Source organism: Gadus macrocephalus, chromosome 12 (genome assembly GCF_031168955.1).
Source record: "Gadus macrocephalus chromosome 12, ASM3116895v1".
NCBI classification, from domain to species: domain Eukaryota; kingdom Metazoa; phylum Chordata; class Actinopteri; order Gadiformes; family Gadidae; genus Gadus; species Gadus macrocephalus.
The window spans coordinates 10007456-10034424 of record NC_082393.1 but is presented as its reverse complement, the minus strand read 5'-3'; the positions used below and the strand labels follow the sequence as shown (position 1 = coordinate 10034424).

Below are 26969 nucleotides of genomic sequence, written 5' to 3'. Positions count from 1 at the left end.
AAAAACACAGAATATACAGAGGTTTATGCATTTATATGTCCAAGAGACGTCAGGACGTGAACGAGGGAGGATTGGATGGTGGCTCAGGTTTAGTGAAACTCACTGTCAGCAGCACATCTGTCAGCAGCTGCTCCAATCACACACGTCACAAACTTTATTTTGAAGGGACAGACAGATGTTGATTTTGGTAACAGTGACTTTGTTGCCCACACACATTACGTATGTCGGCTTTTGTCTTATCCTCTGCAATCGCCTTTTATTTTTATTTATTTTTTTTGGGGGGGGGGGGGGGGGGGGGGGGTATTTCGCACACTGCCTAAATTATACCAATATATAATAGGCTAATAGCCGTCACCCTCCTGAAAATTCAATCCACTGCGGACGGTTGTGCGTAATAGTTCACATGTATCAGCGCGTTCACTCTCATAGGCTACCTGGTATGTTTTGGGGTGTTGGTGTATGATGGACTTCAGGCAGCTCAGTCAGGTGTCGCTTTGGTCGGCTGAAGTTGATGTTTTTCAACTTTTGTGGCTCAACCCTTTTGTGGGACATGTCCTTCACAGCAAAAATCACAGTGTACATTGTACTCTATGGGTGTACATTTAACACTCATTTTTGGGTATATATATAGGTCCAAGAGTTCAGTGTTCACTGAACACTGTTAGAAGAGCAAAATATGTACTCCAAATTTAGAGTTACATTTGAACACTTTGAGAGTGCAAATGTACTCTATTAGTGGTACTTTTGGGCACTCATTCAGTGCTTCCTTACACCTGCAGTGTAAACCTAGAACCCCAGAGAGAGAAAATATGTACTCCAAGTCAGTGCTTTGTAGCACTTCGCAGAGCTGATTATTTAATACTTCTAGAGTGAGAATGTACTCTGACTGGTGTACAGCCAACACCTTTGAGGTGAATTATCAACACTTCATGAATGAATAGTCTACACATTAGATTCTTGAAAACATTATATTTTTATTGATGCTGCTGTTGTTACAGTGCATACATATATAATATAGTTAACATTATAGTTAAACTTTAATTATTTTACATCAAGAACCATATTTAGTTTTACATTTATATGATGTAACAAACAACTTGAAAATAAATAAATGTGTCCCTGTCAACCAATTAAAGGGGAATTCCGGTGTAAAACGGATTTGGGATATGTTTTGTATGATAATGAGTTGAAACGTTCGTTTTGGAGCACAAAAAAACGCATATAGACGCTTTCTTCAGTTGGCTGTTTTTAGCCGATTCTATCAAAACGCTATAAAATTGAAACAATGGGGGCAGTGGTTATGGTAAAAACTAAATTGCCATTTTAAACCATTTAAAAGGCTAGAAGTAGCCCGACACTTCTTTGGTAGTTCAATAAGGGTATTAACATATAAAACGAGGCAATGAGAACTTTGTAAGTGTACAGATTGTTTATTAAAAAGTACATTTTATACACACAATACCATCAGTAGATCACCCGTCGACGCCATTGTTTTCAAGACTCGATAAGTAGATTGACAAACACAGAGATTGTGACATCCATCAGCAACACACAAGCTCTGGCGGCATGCCATGGGACCTTTAAAAATACCTTTTAAAATAAAAATTATCAGGATACAATTACCCTGTGAAACTTCACTACACGATCCACAGCTTCCCGGATACTGATTTTGACAGCTCCCTTCTTTCCACTTGGAGTTGGTGGCAGGAGGTAGACCAGCAGGAGAAGTGAGGCCATGTCACTATCCCAACCTGAAAAGGGAGAGCACATACTTTGAGCATGAAATACACCTGATGAAAGCACGTGACACAACATAAAAGGTTCAAAAAGTTCTTGTCAATAAATAGTCAGCATCTAAAAAGGTGGCCAAATACAAACAGGTTATTATCATAGGACCCTTTTTTTTTTTTTAAAGGGTCCTATGTTCCCCAGTCTCATACAAAGAGGGGAACATAGGACCCGGGGAACATAGGACCCGGGGAACATAGACACGCTCCCACTAAATTAAAGCCACGTGCCTCGTTAGCATTAGCTAAAAATGGTAACGAGGCGTTAGCTAAATTGAAGACATGTGCCTCATTAGCATTGGCCATTAAGTTTGACGTTAGCTAAAATCGTTAGCATTTATAAGTTGGTTATCAGATCTAAAAGACGAAGAAATGCTGAATATTCTGCATTCAGGGTTTCTGCAGGTTTGAACAAGTTAAATTTAAGACTTTAATACCTTCTGAAGACCCATTATGAATACAATTGCTGACCTATATGAAGGACACACGCACAACTAACTATGAAACATAGAAACCCTGTGCATTATTCACTTGGTACTTTTCTTACCTGTTTACATTCCCGTGAAGTTCAAAAATGTCTTCGCTCACTCTGAGCAATCCCTTGGCGATATTGATTCGATCCTCTCTAGTCAACCGTCTCTGCCGAAACAGTTTGCCGCGTAGTGTGGAAGAGGACAAACGGTCACATGTCTCTAGATTCAACCAATGAGGAGGCGCAGCGAGCCAATGACGAATCGAAACCTAAGCCGACGTGCGGCCGTCAATCAACCGTTGGACACTCAGGGAGTCCATCATCCTAAAATAAACACTTAAATTACTCTACACCAGCATTAACTTAGAGACAACACCCAAGAGTGTTTCTGGTACACCCCAAAAAATGTACTTAGTGCCTATTCAACACCAAAGTGTATAAAATCTACTCTGGTCATGAATACTCTGGGATTTTAACACTTTGGCATTTGCTGTGTTCCACTTGTTTGGTTGGGAAGTGCAGGCGACCTCCTCCTCGGTGCGTCTGCGCCCTGTTAACTCAACCTGGCACATGATGGCTGCAGCATGGCTGCAACAAGAAGCAAGACTGGTGCGATGGATAGATCTATTAGTAAAAGTAAGTGAATTCAGAAGCTCACAATATCTGCTGTGTGAGACTTACCCTGCCATGCATGTGCAGTTAGCTGTCAGGATGTACCCTAGATCCCTGTGCACGTACACCCAGGCATCATAAGGTTTTGCCTTTAGTCCCTGTCTCTGACTGGGCAGGACACCTGCCCTCAAAGTGCAAAACCCTGAACTTGTGTCAAAACATTTTAAGTTTTGCACCTGACCACAAAGAACATAATTATATGCGTCCAAAGATTTGTATGCACGCAAACTGTCCTTAGTGTACACACGAGGCTTCTCAATCAGATAACTGTATATGTCGGGCCATGTTATAGCTGGCCATTTGGACATATCTGCAATCCATTCCTCACTCGGAATACTATATGGGTCTGGTAATTTCTCACCAGTGCTGAGGACCAGTTTGTTCAGGTAATCGGTGCAGTCTGAGCTGCTGAGGCTGTTGATGTAATTAGTCTGAGCCATCTCTGTCAAGACCTAGCTAACAAGCTGTCAGACCTGTAGTGTAAAACTATATTTACAGTGACATTGGCGTTTTTTTAAATGTTGGCAGGCCGTAAAGTAGCCTCGCCGTAAACATTTTTACTTTAACTTTGTTAGCGTTAACTAACATTACGACCGTGCTCCTGATATTGGAAACATCTAAAACAACCGTCAAAACCTGGTAAGTTGAGTGAAATTCATGGACATTTCAGTAAGTGTTTTTATGATTTGTGATGCAATGAAAAACAAAGCGATTTTTCAGTAAAATGACATTTTATTGCAACTGTGTCAGGGAGAACTTACAAGCAATACGGCATCTACATTGATATCAGTTCACTCCGAAGCAGGCTTTTGCCCCCTGGCTGCGCGCGCACCTAGTATTGTTTGGACACAAGAAACACGAGTGCGTGTCTGTGAGCGTGTGCGTGTTTTCATGTTAGCTTAAATGTTAAAGGCACCCAGTGCAACTTTCGAGGCTTAAAAATAAACATTCAATTTCTAGTCTTTTTTACACGTAGTAAGTTTCAATAACTCCATACCATTACATACCGACATTTAAGCAGCAAAGATGAGACGTCGTTGTGTGGTGAGAACTGATACAAAATCGATAACAACAACAATGCCGCCATTTTCTTTATTTTTTGTAACCTACAATAAATAAAGCAGGCTTCCAGTCAATGGAAAAATGGCTTCTCCCCACCGGCGATTGTTGTTGTTTACGATTTTCTATCAGTTCTCACCACACAACGACGTCTCATCTTTGCTCCTTGAATGTCGATATGTAATGGTATGGAGTTATTGAAACTTACTACGTGTAAAAAAGACTAGAAATTGAATGTTTATTTTTCATTGAATGTTTACATAAAGTTGCACTGGGTGCCTTTAAGGTAACACACAACCCAACTGAGTCAGCATACACTTGCTTTTATTGGAAATGTTTAGATAGAGATAGAGCTAGGCGAAAGACAAAAGTATTAAACAATTTTGTTGATCGGCTTTATACAAGTCACTCGGGAGATCAATCAACGGCTCTGACTGTTGTGGTGGTCACTTGAAAGCACTGAAAAGTAAAGCCCTTACCCTGTATCCATAAAAAGGCAACACTTTAATAGACATATCATTCATTTTAAGCATTAAGATGAAATGCAACCGTTCAATTTCAAAGTGAGTAAAAAAAAGACATCAATCTTGAATGTCACTAAATAGTGCAACATTATTCCGAACCATTTTATGATTACATATATATCAATGTTTCTAAAAAAAAAAATAGAAATTATAGAAAGGATTAGTGTGCAGAAAGACTTTGAAAAAAGGACAGATTATATAACATAGCCTATTTTGTGTCTGGGAAATCAAGCCAATAATTTGTTGGGATAACTGTCAACATATGATTGTAGCAATGCTATATTGCAACACACATATTTTTCAAAATATGATGGAACAATTTCTCATCTGTAGTAGTAACCAATATTAGTATTATTTGACAAATGTATTGAAATTAATGGAATTCCTATTCAAACAGCCCACACAGGAGACGTTCGCAAACAGCTGCGATACAGAAGTTTCAGAACCTCATAATCCAAATTAGCAACTAATACCATTGTGCAGATTTTAAAATACACATACGTGTACATTAAGAAATCACTGAAGCAAACCTGCAATGACTAATGCAAAATATTTGGAAATATTCCATCACTGAAATGTACATGTGCTGATCACATGCCGATCCAAGAACTGCCATTTTCTTTTAAGACTTAAAGTCCTTCTAAAATTTATTTGGGTCAAGATACGTTACAGAAAATCTGTAATTCTATGACACCATGATGAATTGTTATTCTCAGCAATGTTGAAGTTAACTTGGTAAAACAAAAGAGCGAAAGCACTATATTATATTGTAATGCTATTGTCTATATTCTGTATTTAACATCCAGTTTGTATTCAGTATGATACTTACTTTATTCTATTTATCTAACTATAATGAAATAGTAATTTTACTCATATTGAAAGATAAATCCTATAATATATAAACAATTAAACAGTTTTGGTAATGCCTCTCTTTGGTCATGATCAAAACTTAAAAGTAATGTAAATCAGTTTTCTGATTCAATTCAACTGAAGAAAACTCAATATTTGTGCACAAGGAGCATTATTTATAAATGACTTGCTTTTTGAGAAAGAAAATTATAAATAAATCAAGGTTTGTTCAATTAGGATTTCAACTCTCAACTTTTTCCATTCTGGTGTAAAATACATGCGGTTGAAACACACGTTGGATAACAGAGGTCATCTATTCTTTTGATCCCTTTACTTGATCATCAGAAGCCATCATCATGTCTGTGGATTAGCAAGAGGCTTCCCTTTTCCCTTTTACACAAAAATGACAATGCTTACACATGGCCCCTGCCTTGTTGTAAGAACTGGATTGAAGAGAACTCAGATACTGCATTTTAGAAAACAAAAGTATAAAGCAAAACTTAACTATCTGCCCTCTAGCACCAACCCCAGGATTTTTTGTAACCCGTCCTTCCTCGTCACTTTTTCGTCAGGCTTGAGCGGAAGGCTGGCAGGTGTCCAGGGGCTGGGTGGGGATCTTAGTGCTGAGAAGAGAGCTGATGTAGGGCCAGATGCGGTCTGTGTCTGTACCCGAGAACTGGTACAGGATGCCTTTGGACCTTTGTGACAAAAAACACAGCAAACACAGCAAAAAACACATAAAACAGATGCATAACATTTTCCCTCGACTTAGGTGATTAAATGTACTGTGGAGGGGGGGAGGGGGGGTTCTTCCTACGTGTGATGTGTCTAATGTATATCTGTGAAGCGCGATGATAGTGCATGGTATTAGACATGTTCAAACGGCTAATTTGTAATTGTACTTACAGGGAACCAAGCGGTTTGCTTGCTGCTTCTGCGTTGCTGAGTAATACGCTTTTCCTGCCTTAAGCACCTCACCATTTTGGGGAATATCAGACATCATTACAGGTTGAATAGGGTTTTTATTATAGGTGTAGGCGGCACAATCTGACACTGAAGTCCTGTATAGTGACTGATGCAAGAGAGCTGTGATCATTGGGTAGCTACTGGGAGAGGTTGCAACCTTGACTCACTTATATAAGTTCATGACAGGCTTGGCCACATCCTTGTAGTGCCTGAGACGAGCCTGCAGGGCCTCAGGCCGGTCGTCCGCATGCTGGATCAGAGGCTCCCCAGTGACGTCATCCCTGCCCTGTGCAGTGTGGAGGAGTCATCAGAGCCACACAATGTAACACAGTACAAAATGGCACATCAGAACATGGAACAACATAACACAACACAATATGATACAACCCAACCACACAAAATACTACAATCCAACACAGCACAGTATAATACAACACTATCTGACAAAAAAATTGTGCAACACACCACAACCCAATACAAAATTGTACAACACACACCATGACACAGTACATCCAAGTCAAGACAACACAACACAGTATCACACAACACAAAACAATGAATTTGGACGCGGCACAACATGATTTTGAAAATAGAAAAGTTTAAGAAACCCCAAAAATCAAATGGTTAAAAAAAAAGAAAAAAAAAATCTCCATCGTCTGCCACCCTCATTATGTTCTACAATAGAGAAGCATTGCCTTCATGCACATTTCATCGAGAGGCCAGAACGATTTCCTGAACCACTCAGGGAAGAGATTTCCTTGATTGCTATTTTCTAACTAATTACATCCATGATAGCTCTTAAATCTTACCAACAGCACCTTTAACAGGCAAATGTATGTGGAACCTAATGAATGAAAACATTCAACTCTTGGTTGGTGTCTATATAACCCTGTTATAATAATAATAATAATAATACATTTAATTTAGAGGCGCCTTTCAAGACACCCAAGGTCACCTTACAGAGCATATAGTCATCATTCAAAACTATGTAAAACAGACTAGGAATAAAAGGAAAACAGAGGTTAAACATGAATAATAATAATAATTAATAACACTCAAAGATGCCTAAAGTGAAGGGGGGACCTCACTAACCACCACCAATATGTAGCACCCACTTGGGTGATGCACGGTTATCAGGGTTATCAGTCCGTACAAGGACAATATCAGAACAACAAAGTGCTCAGCTCACAATTTAGGTTGTTCTGACACGCTTAAAATGATATACATTATTTTTATTATGAAATTATTTGAGTCTAACCTAATTTAAATAGCCAGCTTCGAATGCTGACCATGTTAATGATATTGTGCCATGAACATGTCAGTATGACTGGGCATTTTGTTGAACTCGTACGTCACACATATTTGTGCATGGGTATTAGATAGTTTGAAAGAATCTTAAACAACCGTGTAGTAGCCCTTTGAACGTGGCCTTTGATCTGAAAACCTTACTAGTGGCTGTTTCGTTCACATTAGACCTTTTATATTGTAATGGCGTTCTGGCACAATGCATTACTACAGGTCAGTTGCTGTGGGAATGAGAATTAACCAAGTGCATCATATTATTAGATAGATAGATAGATAGATAAATACTTTAATAATCCCAGAGGGAAATTATTTTTGTCACGAACTCCAGATATACATACACAAATACACAAATAAATAAATAAATAAATATTAAGAATAAAATATAACATATATATATCCATATCCATATATATACATACACACACATATATATATATATATATATATATATATATATATATATATATATATATATATATATATATATATATATATATATATATACATACAACATAAATACACATACTTGCACAAAAGATAAAACCTAAGAAAAACAAAAATATACAAATACAATTTTTTTTAAGGACAATATAAATATATATACAACACCATATATACACACATACATATACATATATATACATACATACATACATATATACACATATATACATACATACATACATATACACATACATACATATACACATATATATACATATACATATATATACATACATACATACATACATACATACACAAAAGACAGCACTGTACAAAAATAATTGTACAGTATTGTGCAAAAGGTGCAAGAATTATAGTCCTTGTTTGAGGTCAGAGATTACAGAGAGGGACGGTGTCTGACATTCTAAGGGAGGCGTTGTAAATTTTTATGGCCACAGGCAGAAAAGATTTCCTGTGGCGCTCTGTGGTGCATCTGGGTGAGAGGAATCTCCTGCTGAAGGTGCTCCTCTGCAGGGCCAGTGTGTCATAGAGAGGGTGTGAGACATTGTCCAAGATGGACTGAAACCTGGACAGCATCCTCCTCTCTGCCACGGTCGTCAGGGTGTCCAGTTCCTCCCCCACAACATCACCGGCCCTCCTAATCAGTCTTTCAAGTCTGTTGGTGTCTGCAACCCTCATCCCACTGCCCCAGCATGTGACAGCGAAGAAGATTGCACTGGCTACAACAGACTCGTAAAACATCCTCAGCATCGTCCGGCAGATGTTAAAGGACCTCAGCCTCCTGAGGCAAAAGAGTCGGCTTTGGCCTTTTTTGTAGACAGCCTCTGCATTTCTAGACCAGTCCAACTTGTTATTAAAGTACACCCCCAGGTACTTGTACTCCTCAACAGTGTCCACTGGGACCCCCTGTATGGAAACAGGGGTCACAGCTGCTGTTTTCTCCCTCCTCAGATCCACAATGAGCTCCTTCGTCTTTGTCACGTTGAGTTGCAGGTGATTCAGCTCACTCCAAGTGACAAAGTTGTCCACAACAGTCCTGTATTCACGGTCATCCCCCTTTTCAATGCAGCCAACTATTGCTGAGTCATCAGAAAACTTCTGAAGGTGGCAGGACTCAGTGCAATAGATAAAGTCTGAGGTGAAAAGGGTGAAGAGGAAGGGAGAGAGGACAGTCCCCTGTGGGGCCCCAGTGTTGCTGACCACCTTGTCAGACACACAGTTCTGTAGGCGTACGTACTGTGGTCTGCCCGTCAGGTAATCAACAATCCAGGACACGATGGGGGCCTCCACCTCCATCGCAGTCATCTTCTCACCCAGTAGAGCCGGACGGATGGTGTTGAAGGCACTGGAGAAATCAAAGAACATGACTCTCACAGTGCTTGCCGGCTTGTCCAGATGAGAGTAGACTCTGTTCAGCAGGTAGATGATGCCGTCCTCAACTCCCAGGCGGGGCTGGTAGGCGAACTGTAGTGGATCAGTGAAGGGCCTGACCATAGGCCTTAGCTGCTCCAGGATGAGCCTCTCCAGGGTCTTCATGACATAGGACGTCAGGGCCACCGGTCTGTAGTCCTGAGGGCCGTTGGGACGCGGCTTCTTAGGTACAGGAACGAGGCAGGACGTCTTCCACAGCACGGGGACCCTCTGGAGGTGCAGCCTCAGGCTGAAGACCAGACTCAGTACTCCACACAGCTGATGGGCACAGGCTTTAAGCACCCTGGGCAACACACCATCGGGGCCTGCAGCTTTGCCGGAGTGGAGTCTTGTTAGCTGTCTTCTCACCAGGTCAGGCGTGAAGGACACTGTAGAGGTGACAGTTGGGGGAGGGGTGAGGTCCTCAGGTTGTAGAGGACATGATGCAGAGCAGGGAGGAGGGGTGGAGTAGGTAGGAGTGAATTGAGGTGTCAAGGGGCAGACAAGAGGTCTGTAAGGAGAAGGAGTAGGGGGAGGTGGAGTGGCAGTAGGTGTTTGGCAGCAAGCAGAAGAGTCTTGTGGGGGAGGGGCCGCTGTATCAAACCTATTGAAAAATAGGTTCAGTTCATTGGCCCGGTCCACACAGCCCTCCAACCCCATGCCACCAGTCTTCTGGAACCCAGTGATGTTTCTCATACCACTCCACACATCCCTCATGTTGTTTTGCTGGAGTTTATTCTCCAGCTTTCTCCTGTATCTGCCTTTTGCCTCCTTGATTGCAAGTTTGAGTACCACCTGTACTCTCCTCACCTCATCACGGTTGCCATCTCTGAACGCCCTCTTCTTTTCATTCAGGATGGCCTTAATGTCCTTTGTGATCCACGGCTTATTGTTGGCATAACAGGTAACAGTCCGAGCAGGGACATTGCAGTCCACACAGAAGTTGATATAGTCCGTGATGCACTCTGTAAGCCCATCAATGTCCTCCCCGTGGGGCTCACAGAGTGCAGGCCAGTCAGTCACCTCAAAGCAGCCCTGCAGTGCCTCATAAGCCTCCCCCGACCACCTCCTCACAGTCCTTGTGGTCGTAGGCTTCCTCTTCACCAGCGGCACATAGCAGGGTTTGAGGTGAACCAGGTTATGATCTGACCTGCCCAGAGGGGGGAGAGAAGAGGAGATGTATGCATCCTTAATGTTAGCATACATCAGGTCCAGGGTCCTCTCCTCTCTGGTAGGACAGCTCACATATTGCTTGAAGGTTGGCAGAACTCTATCCAAGGTGACGTGGTTAAAGTCTCCCGAAATGATGATGAGGGCACTGGGGTGTTGAGTCTGGAGTTTGGAGATGGTGGTGTGGACGATGCTGCTGGCAGATGTTGGGTTTGCAGAGGGAGGGATGTACAGTACAACAATGATAACATGCGGGATCTCTCTAGGCAGATGGTATGGACGAAGTCCAACGGCGAGCAGTTCAGCATCCGGGCTACAGAGCTGTTCTTTAATGGTGATGTGACCAGGATTGCACCAACTGCTGTTTACAAAAACGGCAACCCCCCCTCCTTTCCGCTTACCGCTCTCAATACAATCCCGGTCAGCTCGGATGGTGTGGAAGCCATCCACAGAGACTATATGGTCCGTAATGTCCCTGTGCAGCCATGTCTCAGTAAAACACATCAGGCTGCACTCCCGGTACTCCCGGTGACTCCGCGTCAGCGCTGTCAGCTCGTCCATTTTGTTGCTAAGAGACCGCACATTTCCCATAACAACCGAGGGGAGACACGGCTTAAATCTTCTCCTATCCATAAGCCCTTCCCGTCTCGACCCTCCTCTCATCCCACGACATTGTTTCCCTCCTCTGCATCCCCGGTGAGCTTTCCTCCAGAGTTCAGGTGGGATATCAGCTGGTCTGTCCACTATGCCGGTCGGCATTAGCGCAAACAGCTGTTCCCCGGAGTAAACAAAGGCAGCTTGTTGCTGCGGCATAAAAAACAATCACTAAAAAAGCACTAAAACCCTCAAAAGCAGCCTCGTTAGAGAGGGTAGGACTTCACCGGGTTAGAAGTGAAACAAACTAGAACGAACAAAAGTATTAAAAGTTAAGAAAGTTAAAAAAAAGCGAACTCAAAGGCTGGAGCAACGTAACCGGCAGCCTGCAGCTTTCGCGCACGCGCACGAACATTATGAGGGTTATTTGCTGGTTTACTGGCAGGTTATTTACAGATGATTTGAGAAATAAAATAGAGTTTAACTGTCAAAACAGAGGACAAAATCATATTTTCCAACTTCCATGACTCATAGCCCTATGACTTGCCTTGGATTTCAATATAGACTCGTAATTAGAAGGATTTACTCCTTAAAGGGGAAGTCCAGGAATGTAACACATTGCATAGACCCCCAACCAATGAAGCAACAGGGCGAGGTTTGACCCAGAGAAGAGTCTCCCAATACATCCATGGGGGTCCATGGTGCATTTGCCATGTTTTTCTCCTGGTAAATGGTGCTTGCAAATTTTGTCTTATTAGCTACTCCTCCTTCCGCCCACCAAAAACGATCTATCTATCATAACCAAAATATAATTACACCGATTTCCTGGAAAGTTGCACAACATTCTTAATCAACTCTTTCCCTCTATCCCAAAAGGAACCTCATTATGGTCAAATCGTTCACTTGTCTTCAGACCTGGACTTGAGGAGGGTTGAAGCCCATGTTGTATACCCTGCCGCTGGCTGGATGGATCCATCGGTCGCTCACCCTCTCCCGTAGCGTCTCAAAGGGGATGTTGAGGCTGATGACCAGGTCCATCTGGAAGATGTCATTCAAAGCCTTGGCCTGGGCGATGGTCCTGGGGAACCCTGCAGAAGGAACCGGGCAGAGGAGACAGCAAACTAGTTGGCACAATTATTGCTCAGCAAAAAAAGACTAACATAGGTATCTCTGGACTATGTCATTAAGAATTAAAGTGTTACGGTAGCATTACACATTCAACCAGGCCCTATACAGTGTTTCAAACGACCGGCTAATAAAAACATGGACAATTAAAAATTATCCTTATGCCGCATGGGACATACAACAAAAATACACGTTGAATCACTTGTCCACTCAGAGGATTTGAAAGATTATGCCAGTCACTGCTTTGTTTTGGAACATGTAATTTAACTTTAACATGGTGAGGTAGATTTTTCTAATTTTCATGGTTGCAATTTGGCAGCGAGAATGACTCCTTCACTAGGTAACTTGAAATACTTTCAGAAGTTACAAGTTAGTAATCAATTTCTACATACATAGGTGAGTGTCAATCTTTTCAAATTTTCAAAGAGATTTGGGGTAAATAGCCAGTGATGCCATTAAAAATAAGACTTGGTGAAACAATGCAGATATGGCCTAATTAATGTACAGCTGGGTCTGATTGCCCAGCCCACCTGGCCCATGGTAAAAACATTGAATCTTAAATCAAAAATGGAACCATACAGTAACTACAGTTTCTCTATCTGGTTTGATCTCTTGACCTTGAACTTGGTCTCAAGCAATATTAGAGCCTTGCGTTGAGCCCTGGCCGTTGAGATTCTTCAAGGGAACACTTTGTTTCATCTCGAATTTGAACACTTTGAGATTAAAAAAATATATGTTTTGGGCTAAGGGGTCTAGGAAGGAGGATGGAGATGTTATCCCCATTGTAACAACCCACCCAACTTTGTAATACTTATTTTTCAAGCTTGGACTTTTCATTGAGCATGAGTGTTAAAATGAGCAATAATAACGCAGCTTACTGCTCCCCGGACGGAGCTGGGACTCCAAATGGAGGTGGTGTATCATACTAGTTCTGCCTGCCTGGGCGCTTACAGAGCTATGCTGAGTTCTCCAGTGTACGAAGCTATGTACTAACAGGTCACCTCAGGTCATACATGTTTATGTACACACTCAATCTACATGACCACTATAAGTATCTATTTTCATTGGAAGAATGGTACAAGAACTATGACTATTCCTAGAAGTACCAATAGCAGTAGAATATAATATAATATTTGTATATTTTTTGATATTTGATATTTTGATATTTGATATTAATAATTAGGATTATGAATTGCATTTAGATAGCATTTTTTACCAGGCACTAAAAGTACTTCAGTGTGTGTGTGTGCTGGCAGGGTATCACCCCTCATCCACTACTCCACCCCCACACTATTTCATGTGGGGTCAACAAGTGCAACTTAAAGCTATACTGTACGATGTGAGAGAGCTAGCATGATTTGAAATTAGCTTCTCTTCGGAGTTCCGTTTAACTCCTCCCCAGGCCCCCAGGACAGGCATATACTTCCGCAATCCACCCGTGCTCAGAGGCCAAGCCTGGTATTGCAGCTGTTTAGCTGGGAGTGGACGGGGGTCCGTCATTTCATGCGGCCCAGAAGTAGATATCGCCGTCCACTCCAATACAAGTGGGGAACAGGATTGTGTCTCCGCAAGAAATGTCTGGGTATCAATCAAAGGCTCATAATTATATTTCTACCCTGTTCTAAAAAAATGTAAGTTTTTTCTTTTCAAAACGCCTCCTCAAGCGTTTTATTAGCAGTTTACGTTCGGTACGCAGCTGAAAGGAGCCGTACTGAAACAAACGGCTCCTTGCTATGATCCTATTTTGAAGTGCACGGCTCCATTAACTTCCGAATTAAATTAAATTCCGAATTAACTCCATTAACTTCCAAAGTCTGAGATTTGTCCTTTACTTGACATGAATGGCGTTGAACACGGATATATAACACACATATCATTGAAATAGCTGGAACAGGCACGCACGTATTGATTACCTGAATGATTATGGGAGACCTACGTAATTTTCATAATATTGTAAATTGTCTGATATTAACATTTCAGTTGCGTTGGTAGGTATTTCATTTTCATTTGCTTGTTTAGCTATGTATGACAGGGTTATGGTTAGCTATGTATGACAGTTGACAATGTTGGTGTATTACAATTCAATATTTGGGTAGGCTACTCCAACTTCGTTGCTGGTCGATATGTAAACATTTACTTTTATATAAATTATTGATTGCATTCTTCGTAAAATAGTTACTTGGAAGGAATCTGTTTCTTAAGCAATAACATTGAACTGGATTTTTTAGGCCTACATACGTTTACTATGTTACTATGGTATTATATGGAGCAATCTTACATATTTATGAAGTTTCCAGATCAATCAGCTATCATAGAATGGTGTCCAAATGGCTGCATGTGTAAGAAATAGGATTTGAACCAAGTGTTACAATAAAAAAAAGCTTTTATTAAAAGACCCCCCACCCCAAATTTGAACAAAACACATTTTTGGGCTGTTTGGCTGGGGCAGAAGAGTGGAAGGGGAAACAAAGACAGGTAGCCTAAGAAGTAAGGAAAGGAATGAGAGGAAGAACAGTGAAATGAATGAACAGTGTGATAAACGCAAATGATTACCAAATGATTACCAAAAAGGTTATAATTAATGATTTATCAAATACGCAGAGAAGAGCATCATCGAATAAAGATTAAGGACCTGGATTATATCTTACAGTATTGAAAACTGTTTAAATTACAATTCAGAGTAGAGAAGGCTGAAGGCATTGGCCCTAAAAGTGTCAGTTTCACCCACTCTGGATTATCGCTTCAAGAGACTGTGAAATGCTTTTTAAAAAAATTTAATTTCCCCTATTGGTGAAATGAACCTTGTCTTTTAGGTATAAACCACAGCAGTTAAACCTTATTCCAGGATGCTCTACGCTGTTGCCTCCTAGCTCTACACTAACAAATGCGTTCATCACACTGTTCACCCATTTCCTAGCGTGATTTAGCTTCCCCGGATGGTCAGCCCTCCACCAGCGTCTCTCTAAGTTTTATAACAAATAATTCAATACGTGAAGATTTGGTGATAGAGGTAAAGCATCTTCTTTTAAATATTATAAGCCTTGGTTTAGTTATTCAGTTCTGTTGGATTCCAGCCCACCATGGAATATATGGCAATGAAATTGCTGATAAATTAGCTAAAAGATACTAACCTAATTAGAAGAATTTAACCTTAAGTATATATATTTTTTATTTTTATTTATTCATTTCTTTTGTTAGTTTGTTTTATTTTGTTTATTTTGTTTCGTTAGTTTGGTTTTTTCTTTGAATTTATTTGTATGATTTAAAGTATGATTTGCCAACGTCCTTGTCCTTGTCAACGTCCTTGTCACAAACTCCTGTGTAGTAGTCCAGTAGGTCGCGGTATATGGGGAAAAACTATGATCCGCCACTAAACTAGAAGAAGAAGATCTCTGCATCCGGTACGTCACGGACTAGGTCACGTGTCCTGGCCACATACCGCGGAAGCAAATCGCTCCTGTATGTTACCATGCGCCACTGAGCAGTTTGCATAGGAATGAATGGGCGGCCATTTTCCAGTCCGTGGTCCATCCTTTATTATGTCCATGCTCCTCCCCCACCCTTCAGGACTCCCTGCCCCAACCCCTCGACACAGAGCCGTGCACGAGCGCTAATGCTGCTTACGGCTTACTTCAACGGCAACCATTGCGTCACTTTTCAGGCCATTCAACTCCCTCAGCTGTCGCCATCGCTGAAAAGCGAATCCAATATTTATTCTCGTTTTTCCTCGAGCATTCTCCAACTTTTTTTTTGTTGCTGCCTTTTCATTTTTTGTCTTTCCTTTTCTTGCCTTTTTAAAAGGATGAACCGGGGCAAGTAACGGTGGCAGTGGTAACTTGTTTTTTTTCTTCCATCGTGTTAACGTTGTAGGCTCACTAGGTCTAGTCCACTGTCATGAACTACTATGATAACAACGCTTTCTTTGCCCTCCGTGAACGCGCTCAGGCCGGCTCAAGGCTAGATTCCACCGGAGGCGTACGCGCCGCGGGACGGCTGCGCCGCGGTCACGCTGCTGATCGCTTCCACTATAATCAATGAGACCATTTCCACCGGGCGCGCCGCGGAACGTTTCAGCAGCGTCCCAGGAGCGGCGTGCCGCGCCGTGGCGCTATCTTTCCGTCCAATTCTATTTTTGCCGCGAGCCGCTGCTAAACCGCGTCAATTTCGACAGAGCAGGTCGAGCCGGGCAGGAAGTGAAAAGTAAAAGCCATAGAGCATCCGGTCAATTTTCAAAATAAAACACAATACTCAGCTCATGTAACTTCACATCAACATTATTACGTCATGACCGGTGGGTCTCAGAGGGTCGGCAACATTGACGACGAGAGACTCATTGTCGAAGTTCAGCAACATGAAGTCATTTATGTACCAAATCATCCTTTTTATAAGGAAAATGTCAGAAAGGACAAAGCGTGGCATTTAATTGCAATAGTTTTGGGAGTGGAAGGTGAGTACATTAGGTTTAGGATTATCGCGTGATCTCGTGTGAATACGGCTGGCTCGCAAGGCAGCGCTAACGCCCCGTGCCCACTACCTCCGTCAGTTGACCGTTGCCCATTGACTTTGAATGGGGACGGACGCGCAATGCATTGTGGATCCGTCCGTTCAGTTGGAGCGTTCGCCACCGTCAGAAAGTTGAAAAATTTTCAACTTTTTCGGCAGCGACGGTTCCGTCATCCAATCAGATCGCGTATGCTTGGGCTTGGCTGACGTATGCCTCTGCAAAGACTACTCCCCCATCCGTCAGCCACGCCTTCCCACGTCCGTTGACTGACGGTGCAGTGGGCACGAGGCGTAAGGCCTCCACACACCGGCGCCGCAGCGCAGCGTCGCGTATTTTACGCGCGTCAAAAGCACGCCCCTAGCACCAACAGGAGGCGGCGCGACGGCCGCGCTGCAGTATAAAGTCAGGAAGTCACCTGTCAATCAACCGCAGCAAAGAGACGAAACGCAATGGGTGAGTAGCCTATTGTAGCCTAGTTTATTTATTTTCCATCTTTTTGGCTGAATAATTTGAAAAATGTATAATCTGCGAAGTGAAAGTATGTTTTCAAGCATCAGATCAACTTAGTTTGTAGGGCACTTTATCGTTTTATTTACTGTCATATCTTATTTATTTTATATTTTGCCATCATTCATCTACTGCATCAACAATCTCAATAACTGCAGGACCTTCTATTAAGCCTTTTTAGTATATAGTGCAGTCACCTTTTAAGGCCAATTGTTATTGTGTGTATTTATTGTATTGAGCTCCTGGATGGCTTTATTGATCCCCATTGGGACCAATACAGTATCTATTTATCTATCCATCTATATAGCCTTAACATAGCCACACATTTACATGTATGCAGCCAGTAGTTATCCATTTTAATTGAGCAAGCTCTTTTACATTTTATTGAGGTTTTTTTATTTCAACAGAATAAATAACTGTTGCCAGACAGAGGGGGGCTGCCCTTCTTCTCCTGCGCTGTAGGCGGGCAAGGAGAAGACGAAGGGTTTGGGTGCACCCCATCAATGAACAGAGACAAGAACAGGGGGTATGCCACAATCTGGTCGAGGAGCTCCGTGCAGATCCTGAGAGGCACGCCAATATTTCAATTCGCCACTAAGTGTGCAATGGCAGAACCATATGGTGCAGCCTATATGATGACCTATCCTCTCTGGTATACTCTTTTGCATATATATATATATATATACTTTTTTTTTTATCCCTCGGGATAAATACAGTGATGTTATTGCTGTGCTGGTTTCAGTAGCCAGTGTATTTTATTTGAGTGCTCGAGACACTTAATGTTATTTTTCCTTAAATCCAGAGAGACAGTTAATACATGATCTGATACCAGAGAGACAGTTAATACATGACAATGCATTTTTGAGCTTTGCCTGTGTTTTCTTTTACTTATCTATTTTATTGTATGAGAATGTTTCTATGTGAAGCACTTTGAGTCTGCTTCATGTATTAAAAGTGCTATATGAATGAAGTTGCCTTGCCTTAAATAAAAATATATATATTACAAGTAGCCTAATCTGGTTTCTACCTACATGGTGTGATTATATGTGACTTGATTTCGTCTATTTCCCATTATGGTTAATGGTTTGGGTACTTGGTCCACCATTGTTGATTTCTCACCTGAAAATCCAATCTCCAGAGCTATGGCTCGCCAGGCAATTACCTTTTTGGAGTTGTCTTTGTAATGACGGGTACTTTGGTCATACAATTCGACATATTTTTCCACCTCGACGACCAGTCTCTCATCGTCCATTCTCGTAATTGTTTCTCACAAACGAAAGAGGGCGACATCCAGTGGTGAGGGGTAGATATGGCGGTGCCTACGGGACCCGGGATGTACAAACCAGCTTTTACAAAGCGCTTTTTCAGGGGCGGCGACGCTCGGGAATAGAACATTAGCTGTGTTCGAAATCGTTCCCTATACACTCGTTCCCTATTCCCTATATAGTGTACATGATATAGTGCACTATATAGGGAATAGGGAACGAGAATTCGGAATACTACGCTTAACATTTCTAAACGTCATTTGCGTCAGTAAATGCGCCGGGTATTTGTGTGACGCAGACAGATGCGCCCACATCATGTAAACAAACCAAACAAACCGGGCACTCACGACGAAAGCTGGAGGTTGTATTGATGTTGAATGTTACATTTCCTTGTTTAATTCATTTTGAATGTTAAATATTCTATGTTAAATCCCAAATAAATTGTTGACATTTCTAAACGAAAGCCGGAGGCTTGCATTAAATGTATTCGTTTTCGCGGTTATTCGGCTTCTTCTTCTCCCCTGGTAAAATACAACCGCATTGCAATGTGGTATACCGGAGTAACATGTAGGGAACATCGTATGTACCCTATTTTAAGTCCACTATATATTGGACCACTGAGAATTCGAACACCCTACAAAATGGCGTGCACCCTATTTAGTGCACTACATCCATGATAGGGAACGATTTCGAACACAGCTATTGTCTCGAAGAGTAGTTGGGCGGCGCGGCGCGGAACGCTGCCGCGCGTCTAGTCGGCGCCGGTGTGGGCTAGTACACCCGGAATAACGGGGGCAGACTTTTTGACGCGACGCTGCGGCGCCGGTGTGTGGAGGCCTCTACGCTGCCGTTACGCGCCCGGTAGGAATGGACGCAGGGCAGAGGACGCAGCCGTTCCGCGGCGCGTACGCGTCCGGTGGGATCCCGGTGTCAGGCTCGTACACAGAGGGGAGAGAACGCGCAGGCTTGTGATTGGTTCTTTAGATTCGGGTACAATGTCTCAGATTGGTAAGCATTTTAACAGGTTTATAGCAGATACAGAATTCGTTTTTTTTTTCGCTTCTTTTTCATTGCCCATAAGTTATTTATTGCTGTCAGGATGTATAAACCAATTTCAACAACATATTAAAAAGTGCATATCACTGAAAATCGTACAATATGCCTTTAATGCATACAATTAGGGCTGCAACAACGAATCGATAAAAATCGATTACTAAATGCGTTGGCAACGAATTTGGTCGTCGATTCGTTGTGTCGCGCGTTTAATAAGTTACTCATAGGCGCAGCACTGTTTACAGCCAGCCGCCGACAGGTTGCTTCAAATCACGGTTCATGCACGCGCACAGCGAGCTTTAGTGTGAGCGACCACAGCTTGTATTTTGGTCATATCTTAAAACTGGACTGTAGGCCTACATAAAAGTGTTGTACCTTCACTGTCTTTGGGTTAAAAAAAAACTACTTCAACTCAGTATCCGTCTAGTCCAACCGAAAACTCTGTCAGCTGCTGCTGCTGCAGACGTTGTGCAGACGGGCTCGGAGTCGGCACCGCGTGCATCAACAGTCATTCAAAGCAGCGGTAGTAATCACACAACCGGACGGTGTAGAAAGTCCCGTCAGTTAAAAATAGTAATGCAGTTTTTAAATCCATGTTAAAATCGGCAGGATATAGAGCTAGTTAGCTTAAAATAAATAAATAACCAATGGTCACAAACAGTGTCAAATGTGATGTGTTCAGGTCGGCTCAGTAATACGATTGATGCGTTCAAATGCAGCAGTAAAAAAAAAAAAATGATTGAGATTTTGGTGAAAACTTGTTTTCCCAGTAATATAAAATAGATAGTAAAGATAGAATTATGACCTGTTTAATGTCCTATCTTGAACTATCATCATCTTATCAGCAATTAAAGCAATATTACAAGTTCTATTTCAAGGAGTCTCGAAAATGGCATAAATAGGTTTGACCGGTTAACCATGGACATCCCTTATATACATATACAAGTATATCATACATTGTATGTTTTTTTTTGTGTTATCCCAGTTATGTTTTTTTAATCTTTTTATTATTTAATATTACTTGTAATAGTTCCGGGACGTTGGAGCAATAACCTGGTGTTTTTACAATTCAGTCTGCACTGTGAATTTGAAGTAATGTTCAGTTTTTTAATAAAGATGCAGCAATTCCATTTTTTTTTTTTTTCTATCCGATTCATCGATTAATCGAAATAATAATCGACAGATTAATCGATTATTAAAATAATCGTTAGTTGCAGCCCTACATACAATGTTGTTGTAGTCGTTGTTGTGTAATGTAGCCAAGTGACAGCGGAAGGCCTATCATGTAGCTCATACCGTCGAGCAGCCAGCTGTGACCCGTCAACTGCTCCAGTCTGGGGAGCATCAGCCTGGACATGAGATGATCAGGCACCAGCATGCTTCTCTCAACATAGCCCTTCACTAGCACACCGGCATCTGGGAGGCACACACGCGCACACACACGTAAGTTTCCTTGTCTTGTTCATGACTACATTGTATTATTTGTTGCAAAAGGACCTCGCAATGTGGTATCTGAGATTGTGTATGATTCATTTTAATAAATTGTTTCACTGTTTGACAAATTATTTTAGCAATTAGAATAATTGTAATAGCTATAGGGGGATCATTATAAACTACTGAATTTAGGAATATAGTATGAATGGAAACAGATTTCAAATCCAAAATGCATCCCATAATTAAAATCCAGCCAACTGTCTAAATATTTGGCAGGAAAGTCCCCTGAAAGTTAACTCATTTTAGAAAGTTAATTATCCTCTCAGATGGTTAGTCATGAGATTTTCTTTCTGCACCAAATCTGGCCAATCATGAACATGGGGATCATTCATCTTGTCAAGGTATTTCATTAACACTTATGTAACACAACATTTTTCCATCCATGTTATTATCTACAAAGCCGTAAAGGTTATTCTAGTTCTTCGAATTGTCCTATCCTACAACAAGGAGCTGAAATTAGTAACATGTGTTTTTACTTAAAGAAAACACGCACTTGAATTAACAAGTCATGTGTGGTGAAAATAGCTTGCCACACGCAAGTTAAAATAGGCTACCGTTTCTAGTTTGGTATGTAGGCCTATTCAAATATAGACAACTATTAAAACAGAACTTAGGTAGGCCTATTTGTCAACGCCTAATACCAAGTAGGCTACGTTTTCCTCAATACGTCAATGCCAAAATGTGCAAATGTGTTAAGCTAGATATGACGAAGAACACTTTGCGAATTCAATACAATTACAGCAGCGACTCCTTTCCCTACCTGTGTTAGCTGCTATTCCCTCGCGCAGAAAGTGCCCACTAGATAGGTATTGGAGCCCAAAATTTTGCGCAATCCTTTTTGATATAGTTCCTTTTCCAGATCCTGGAGGACCCATGATAGCTGTTCGAAATAATTTGGCCATGGTCCCTCGAAAGCCGATGTTTCCTAAGAGAACAAAGCATATCATTCTTGGATTTGTTTAAGCCACAAGACATTAAACTTTAAAGAGCATACAAGAGGACCAAAACAAATTGCCTTTTCAAATCGAGATCTATCACATCGGAGTTTTCTGAGTTCTTTTTCTCACAGGCTTTTATTGTGGGCTATCCCACGTTTCTATGAATCAAATGAAGCCTAAAACTTCTGTTGGTCGTTTTTCCGCACTCAAAAGAAAACCAGATCGTCTACGTCTTTCTCTGCGAATGGATGAGGGAGCTTCTACAACGCCCTACTTCTCTGCCCCAATACGACACATCTCTGAAAAACTGCGAATGACTTGTGAGCAGAACTGCGCAATGTAATGTGGTTGTTGTAGTTTTCTACCACTGACTGGACTCACATTTACGTAAACAAATGTTCTCCGGTGTAATGTGTGATCCAGATGCCTCGGACACCAGCCTTCCGAGTTGCAACGTCAAATTGTGGCGTCGTTTCCGGTCTCGGAGCACTTATAGTGTTCCCGTTCGACTTCGTGATTGTGTCATGAAATTGGCTATTTCCAAAACGAAAAACACAACTTTTACATGGCATTGCACGCACAGCAAGACCGTACAATGCATAGATTGGTGACCGGAGTAAATGAGCCATGTAATCAAGTGTGTAAAAGCATTTAAACGTTATTCGATGTTAAAATGACCAATGTGGTACAGATACAAAGAAAATAAATCTCTTTTTGAGAGCGTCACCATTGCTCTCGGTCTACTCAGAATTCCGAGGGATGAAGACAAAAAGGAGGCGTGCCACCGATAAATGCCGCAAGAAAACTGGGAGATTACCCGACTCGGATACCTGCAGGTTTGGTTGGATAAGAAAGTCGGCGGATCAGGAAGTCAGAGAAGAGAATATGACGCCAGACAATATTAATATATGAAGGAAGACAATACTAAGAAGATTATAAAATAGTGCCAGACAGACATCCAGGTAGACATGCATAGGTTAGGATAGGCCTTCTACAGATAGGCCTATCGATAGCTTGAGAGATGGATATAGCCTAGGTCTATATGCAGAGACAGAAGGAAAGAGGAATGGAGATAAAGGGGGAAAAAGAGAGAGCGAGAGAAAGAGCGAGAGGGACTTAATTTCATAACTCCATTGTGCGCTGCCTAAAGGGTATGTGGCTCTTAATAGCGTGACAAACAATGTATGAATAATGTTTAATATATGTAGGAAACATGGACCTCAGTGATTGATTTTGCGTGTTTTTTTTATAATGTGCGGCGCCAAATCGCAAACAGTGGCCAAATTTCGCAAAACACAAGAGCAAGTCCTTGTTCTCCACGTAACATTTGCGGACCATGCATAGCCTACTTGTTGAAAGCCGTACAGCGTCGGCAGTGTCCCAAAGCTGTCAAATACTGCGCACAGCCTGCTGTCTCCGGTCAGGCAAAACCTACCAGCGTCCACCAGCGACCCGAACAACTTGGAGGATTAAACCATTTTAGATAACTAATTTCGCATCCAGACCCGGAAGCTTGGAGAAAAAAAAAATAGATGTGGTTTGTCACATGGCTGAAGATATTTCAATAACAACAAAAAATGGCGACAATCACGTTGCTCCGTATGTTCTTGCTGCGTCATTAAAAATATTCATGTAAACAAGGGAATTAAGAAGGATATTTTGAGGTAAGAAGAGTCGATCTTTATTCCCCATTTGTTAGCTACGCAAAGGAATTGAATACGTATTGATATTTTTTGGGACCATTGCACAACGTCACATTTGTTTGTTTTTTACCTAGAAGGGGGTGTGTATAACTCGGGGCGTTAACGTATGGCTGCACAATAACATTTGATACGATAAGATTGCATTGGATGAGGCGTTTAAATTGGTTTTAACGTAGGCCTACGTCCTTTAAAACCTCAGCGTCTATTGCAGCGACAATTTGGATTCAACGTTTTTGTTTTCCCAACTTTTGGTTGATAATAGCCTAATAGGTAACTAGCAGTGACACGCATGCTTATTATATGGTTCTTTCTTATGAGTCTTTTGTGCATGTAGACTATATGATTATGCTCCCTCGATTGGGCTGTAGGGTAATGTCTTGTCTCGCTATCACTACAGGGCATTCTCGGTAATTAAAAAACTGGCAATCGTGCAATGTAGGATTTTTGTTACGGGAATGACCGCGAAGATTATGTTATTTTGAATCTAACCATATATGTCTTGCTCGTAATAATAGGTTACATTAAACGTTTTTTGCAAGTGACTCGTCTGTTTTGTCTGAGACAGCTAATGGAGTTGTTTACATGAAAAGGCGGGGAGGAGTCGACGCGCGATGAGAATGGACTGCTTGGTTGGGCGGAGTCCTGAAAAGTATCACAACAAGTCTGACGTCACTCGTCCTTGTGGTTAGTATGAATAATCTGGCTTCTACAAACAAGGAAAATAAGATATAATGAGCTACTCAGATACAACTTGAGTAAACAAAAATGGCTGCGACATAACTTGACAATATTATTCAACATTAAACATAGTATCTCTGATTGTACAATTGCACAATGTGTGCAGATTTAGTATATGGAATGAGCTCATCCGATATGATGTAACCCATGATCAATTATTGGGATTATCTTCTATGACACACCCTGCTTTCCCAATAACTGCCTACTTGAGGGTGAAGTAATTTCCATAAAATGTTTATTATTTATTTATTTTTATATAATTTATTATTAGCTAACAATAACTTCTTAACATTTACAATTCCAGCATTGTTCAAAGTGCAGTCTGTTCCGCAGCCATGGTGGAAGTTTATATATATAAATATGTGAATTATTTATAAACATTCCTAGAACCCTGTTAATATTTGATGTCATTTCACATTAACATATCAGTCTGGTATTTTTGGTAGCAGATACCAAATAGTCATGTAAGCCTACTTCAATTGTGACTCAATAGGGGGAAAGGAAAGATGGAAAGATATTGGACACAGAATAGGGTGACACAATTCTGCCGGTGATTGACAGTGTGGAGTGTGGTGGAGAGTCGGTGGACGGCCAGATTTGCCAGGCTGCCCTGGTTCAGTTATCACAGTGCTGATGCTGTGCCCATGGAAGGTACAGTACTGTGATAACTGAATGATGGTGGCCACCTTGACACTGGATCATTGGAAGCAAAGGACATCCAGACTCCAATTTAGTAAGGATGATGTCTTGATGAAAGGCCTTAGCATATTGCAATGGATTGTTTACCATAAAACGTAGCATATGGTTAAGAAATCAGTTGAGGTAAAAAAAAAGATTGATCTTGCTACCGTATTCTGTCTCATGGAGAGATGTTATGCATGCTGATGTACAAATAAAATCATGGCCACATATTGCCACATAAGATTTCATATTGCATAGGTTTTCTGCATAGGTTTTCAATAAATGAATCCAACACTTGTCTGTCTCTGTATCTTTGTATCTTCGTATGTATATTAAGATAAGACATAGACACTCTTAGCATTGTAAATAACATTTACTAGCCTTCATTCCAGCCACCCTCATGACTCCAAGAATATTGCACAATTTGGTCTATGGGGGGAGGTATAGCTCAGATTGCTGGGGAATACCGGAAGTCTGGAGAAACGTACCATCCTGGTTCGGATAGGACAAATCAAATCTTGTGAGGATGTAAATTTGAAAGCTATGAAATACAAATTTAATATAATTAGACAGATTTGCATATTATTAATGAGTTAGAATGAGGAAGTCAATATCAATTTGAAACAGTTGAGGTTAAACTAAGCCTAGTTAATAATGAGATGTATAACATGTATATGTATATATATATTTCTTTCTATGGATTGTTAGGTGGCGTTACCTATATTATAATTTTATATTAGATACGTTTTCCCCTGTTACATTCCTGAAGGGGATAATTAATGAAGAAATGTACCTCTCTCACTTGGTCTCTGGCTCAGGTTTTTGCTGAAAATAACATTCCAAGAGTTAATAGATTATATCTAAACAGCTACAAAGGCTACAATAACCTTGGTACGTAAGTAAAGTGAGACAAAACACATACACCTGTGAGATTGTTGTAGTGGTGAACGAATCAATTTGGAGGCTACTGGGTCAGAGTTAATAAAGCTAGAGCAAAAAAAAAAATCAGTGATTTAATTTCCACCTGAAATAAATGTAATGCTTTAGAGTGAATACCACCTAGCGTGTTATCAGTTGGAAACCCTACTACTAAAGGGTAGCACTATAGGGCAATAGCAGAACATCTGCTGAGTACATTGGTCAAACTATCTGCACTTTGATTAGTCATTGGCTGTGTGAGGCGGCATAAGGCAGGACGGTTAAGTTTAGTTAAAATGCATGATGTTCAGCTGAGGGAGCACATCCATTTGTAACTGCTCTAAATGATGACCTCATCCACAGGGTCTGGACTAATGTCAGACAGCATAATAAACAATATAAAATCTGTAATTCAACCCTGAAAACGTTCTGTTTCTTAATTCTTTCTTCCATGGATGAATTTCATTTTAACATGTCATTTTAACATTGGGTTGTGTTGTATAGGTACTCAAGCCATCGGTGTAAGCAGCTCCAGGAGCACAAAAATTACATGTCAATTTTTACAAGTTTCATGCAATATAGCCTAACTTGAATATAATTTAAATTTGCTCGAATTATCTAAAATGTTGCTCCTGCCATCAACATGATTTATTTCAGATAGCCTACTTTAGAGACCAGTCGAATCCAACCTACATCCTATTAAATCTTCGAATATCTTTCTCCAGTGGTATTGTTGTAAATATCATGATTTTGTTTTCATTTTTTTCGTT

At 41.1% G+C, this 26969-nt stretch overlaps 1 protein-coding gene and 1 long non-coding RNA gene across 9 annotated transcripts; one reads left to right on the top strand and one right to left on the bottom strand.

The window, feature by feature from the left end:
- Positions 1-4297: 4297 nt before the first annotated feature.
- ak4 (adenylate kinase 4) lies at positions 4298-22821 on the bottom strand. 8 transcript variants are annotated; one of them, XM_060066337.1, is made up of 7 exons: positions 22541-22821; positions 21982-22146; positions 21024-21143; positions 12189-12361; positions 6497-6615; positions 6270-6336; positions 4298-6061 (listed from the first exon to the last, which is right to left on the bottom strand). In XM_060066337.1, exons 2-7 carry the CDS (start codon positions 22121-22123, stop codon positions 5981-5983), a joined length of 702 nt encoding a protein of 233 aa, XP_059922320.1. In that variant the 5' UTR covers positions 22124-22146; positions 22541-22821; the 3' UTR covers positions 4298-5980. The 8 variants fall into 8 exon arrangements, with proteins under 8 accessions (XP_059922320.1, XP_059922323.1, XP_059922319.1 ...); XM_060066340.1 differs by lacking the exon at positions 22541-22821 and adding an exon at positions 22237-22511 and having other exon boundaries at positions 12261-12361; XM_060066336.1 differs by lacking the exon at positions 22541-22821 and adding an exon at positions 22237-22506.
- Positions 22822-23012: 191 nt separating this feature from the next.
- LOC132468613 (uncharacterized) lies at positions 23013-25578 on the top strand. Its single transcript, XR_009528243.1, has 2 exons — positions 23013-24546; positions 25162-25578. It is a non-coding gene; the product is annotated as an uncharacterized LOC132468613 (long non-coding RNA).
- The last annotated feature ends 1391 nt before the right edge of the window (positions 25579-26969 follow it).

Bases quoted from the DNA above. Each gene is read 5' to 3' on its own strand.
- ak4 (XM_060066337.1), bottom strand. From the start codon at position 22,123: ATGGCCAAATTATTTCGAACAGCTATCATGGGTCCTCCAGGATCTGGA. The intron at 21,144-21,981 runs GTAGGGAAAGGA...TGTGCCTCCCAG, and splicing joins GGGAATAGCAGCTAACACAG to ATGCCGGTGTGCTAGTGAAG. The intron at 6,616-12,188 runs GTCTGAAGACAA...CACACTGCACAG, and splicing joins TCAACCCTCCTCAAGTCCAG to GGCAGGGATGACGTCACTGG.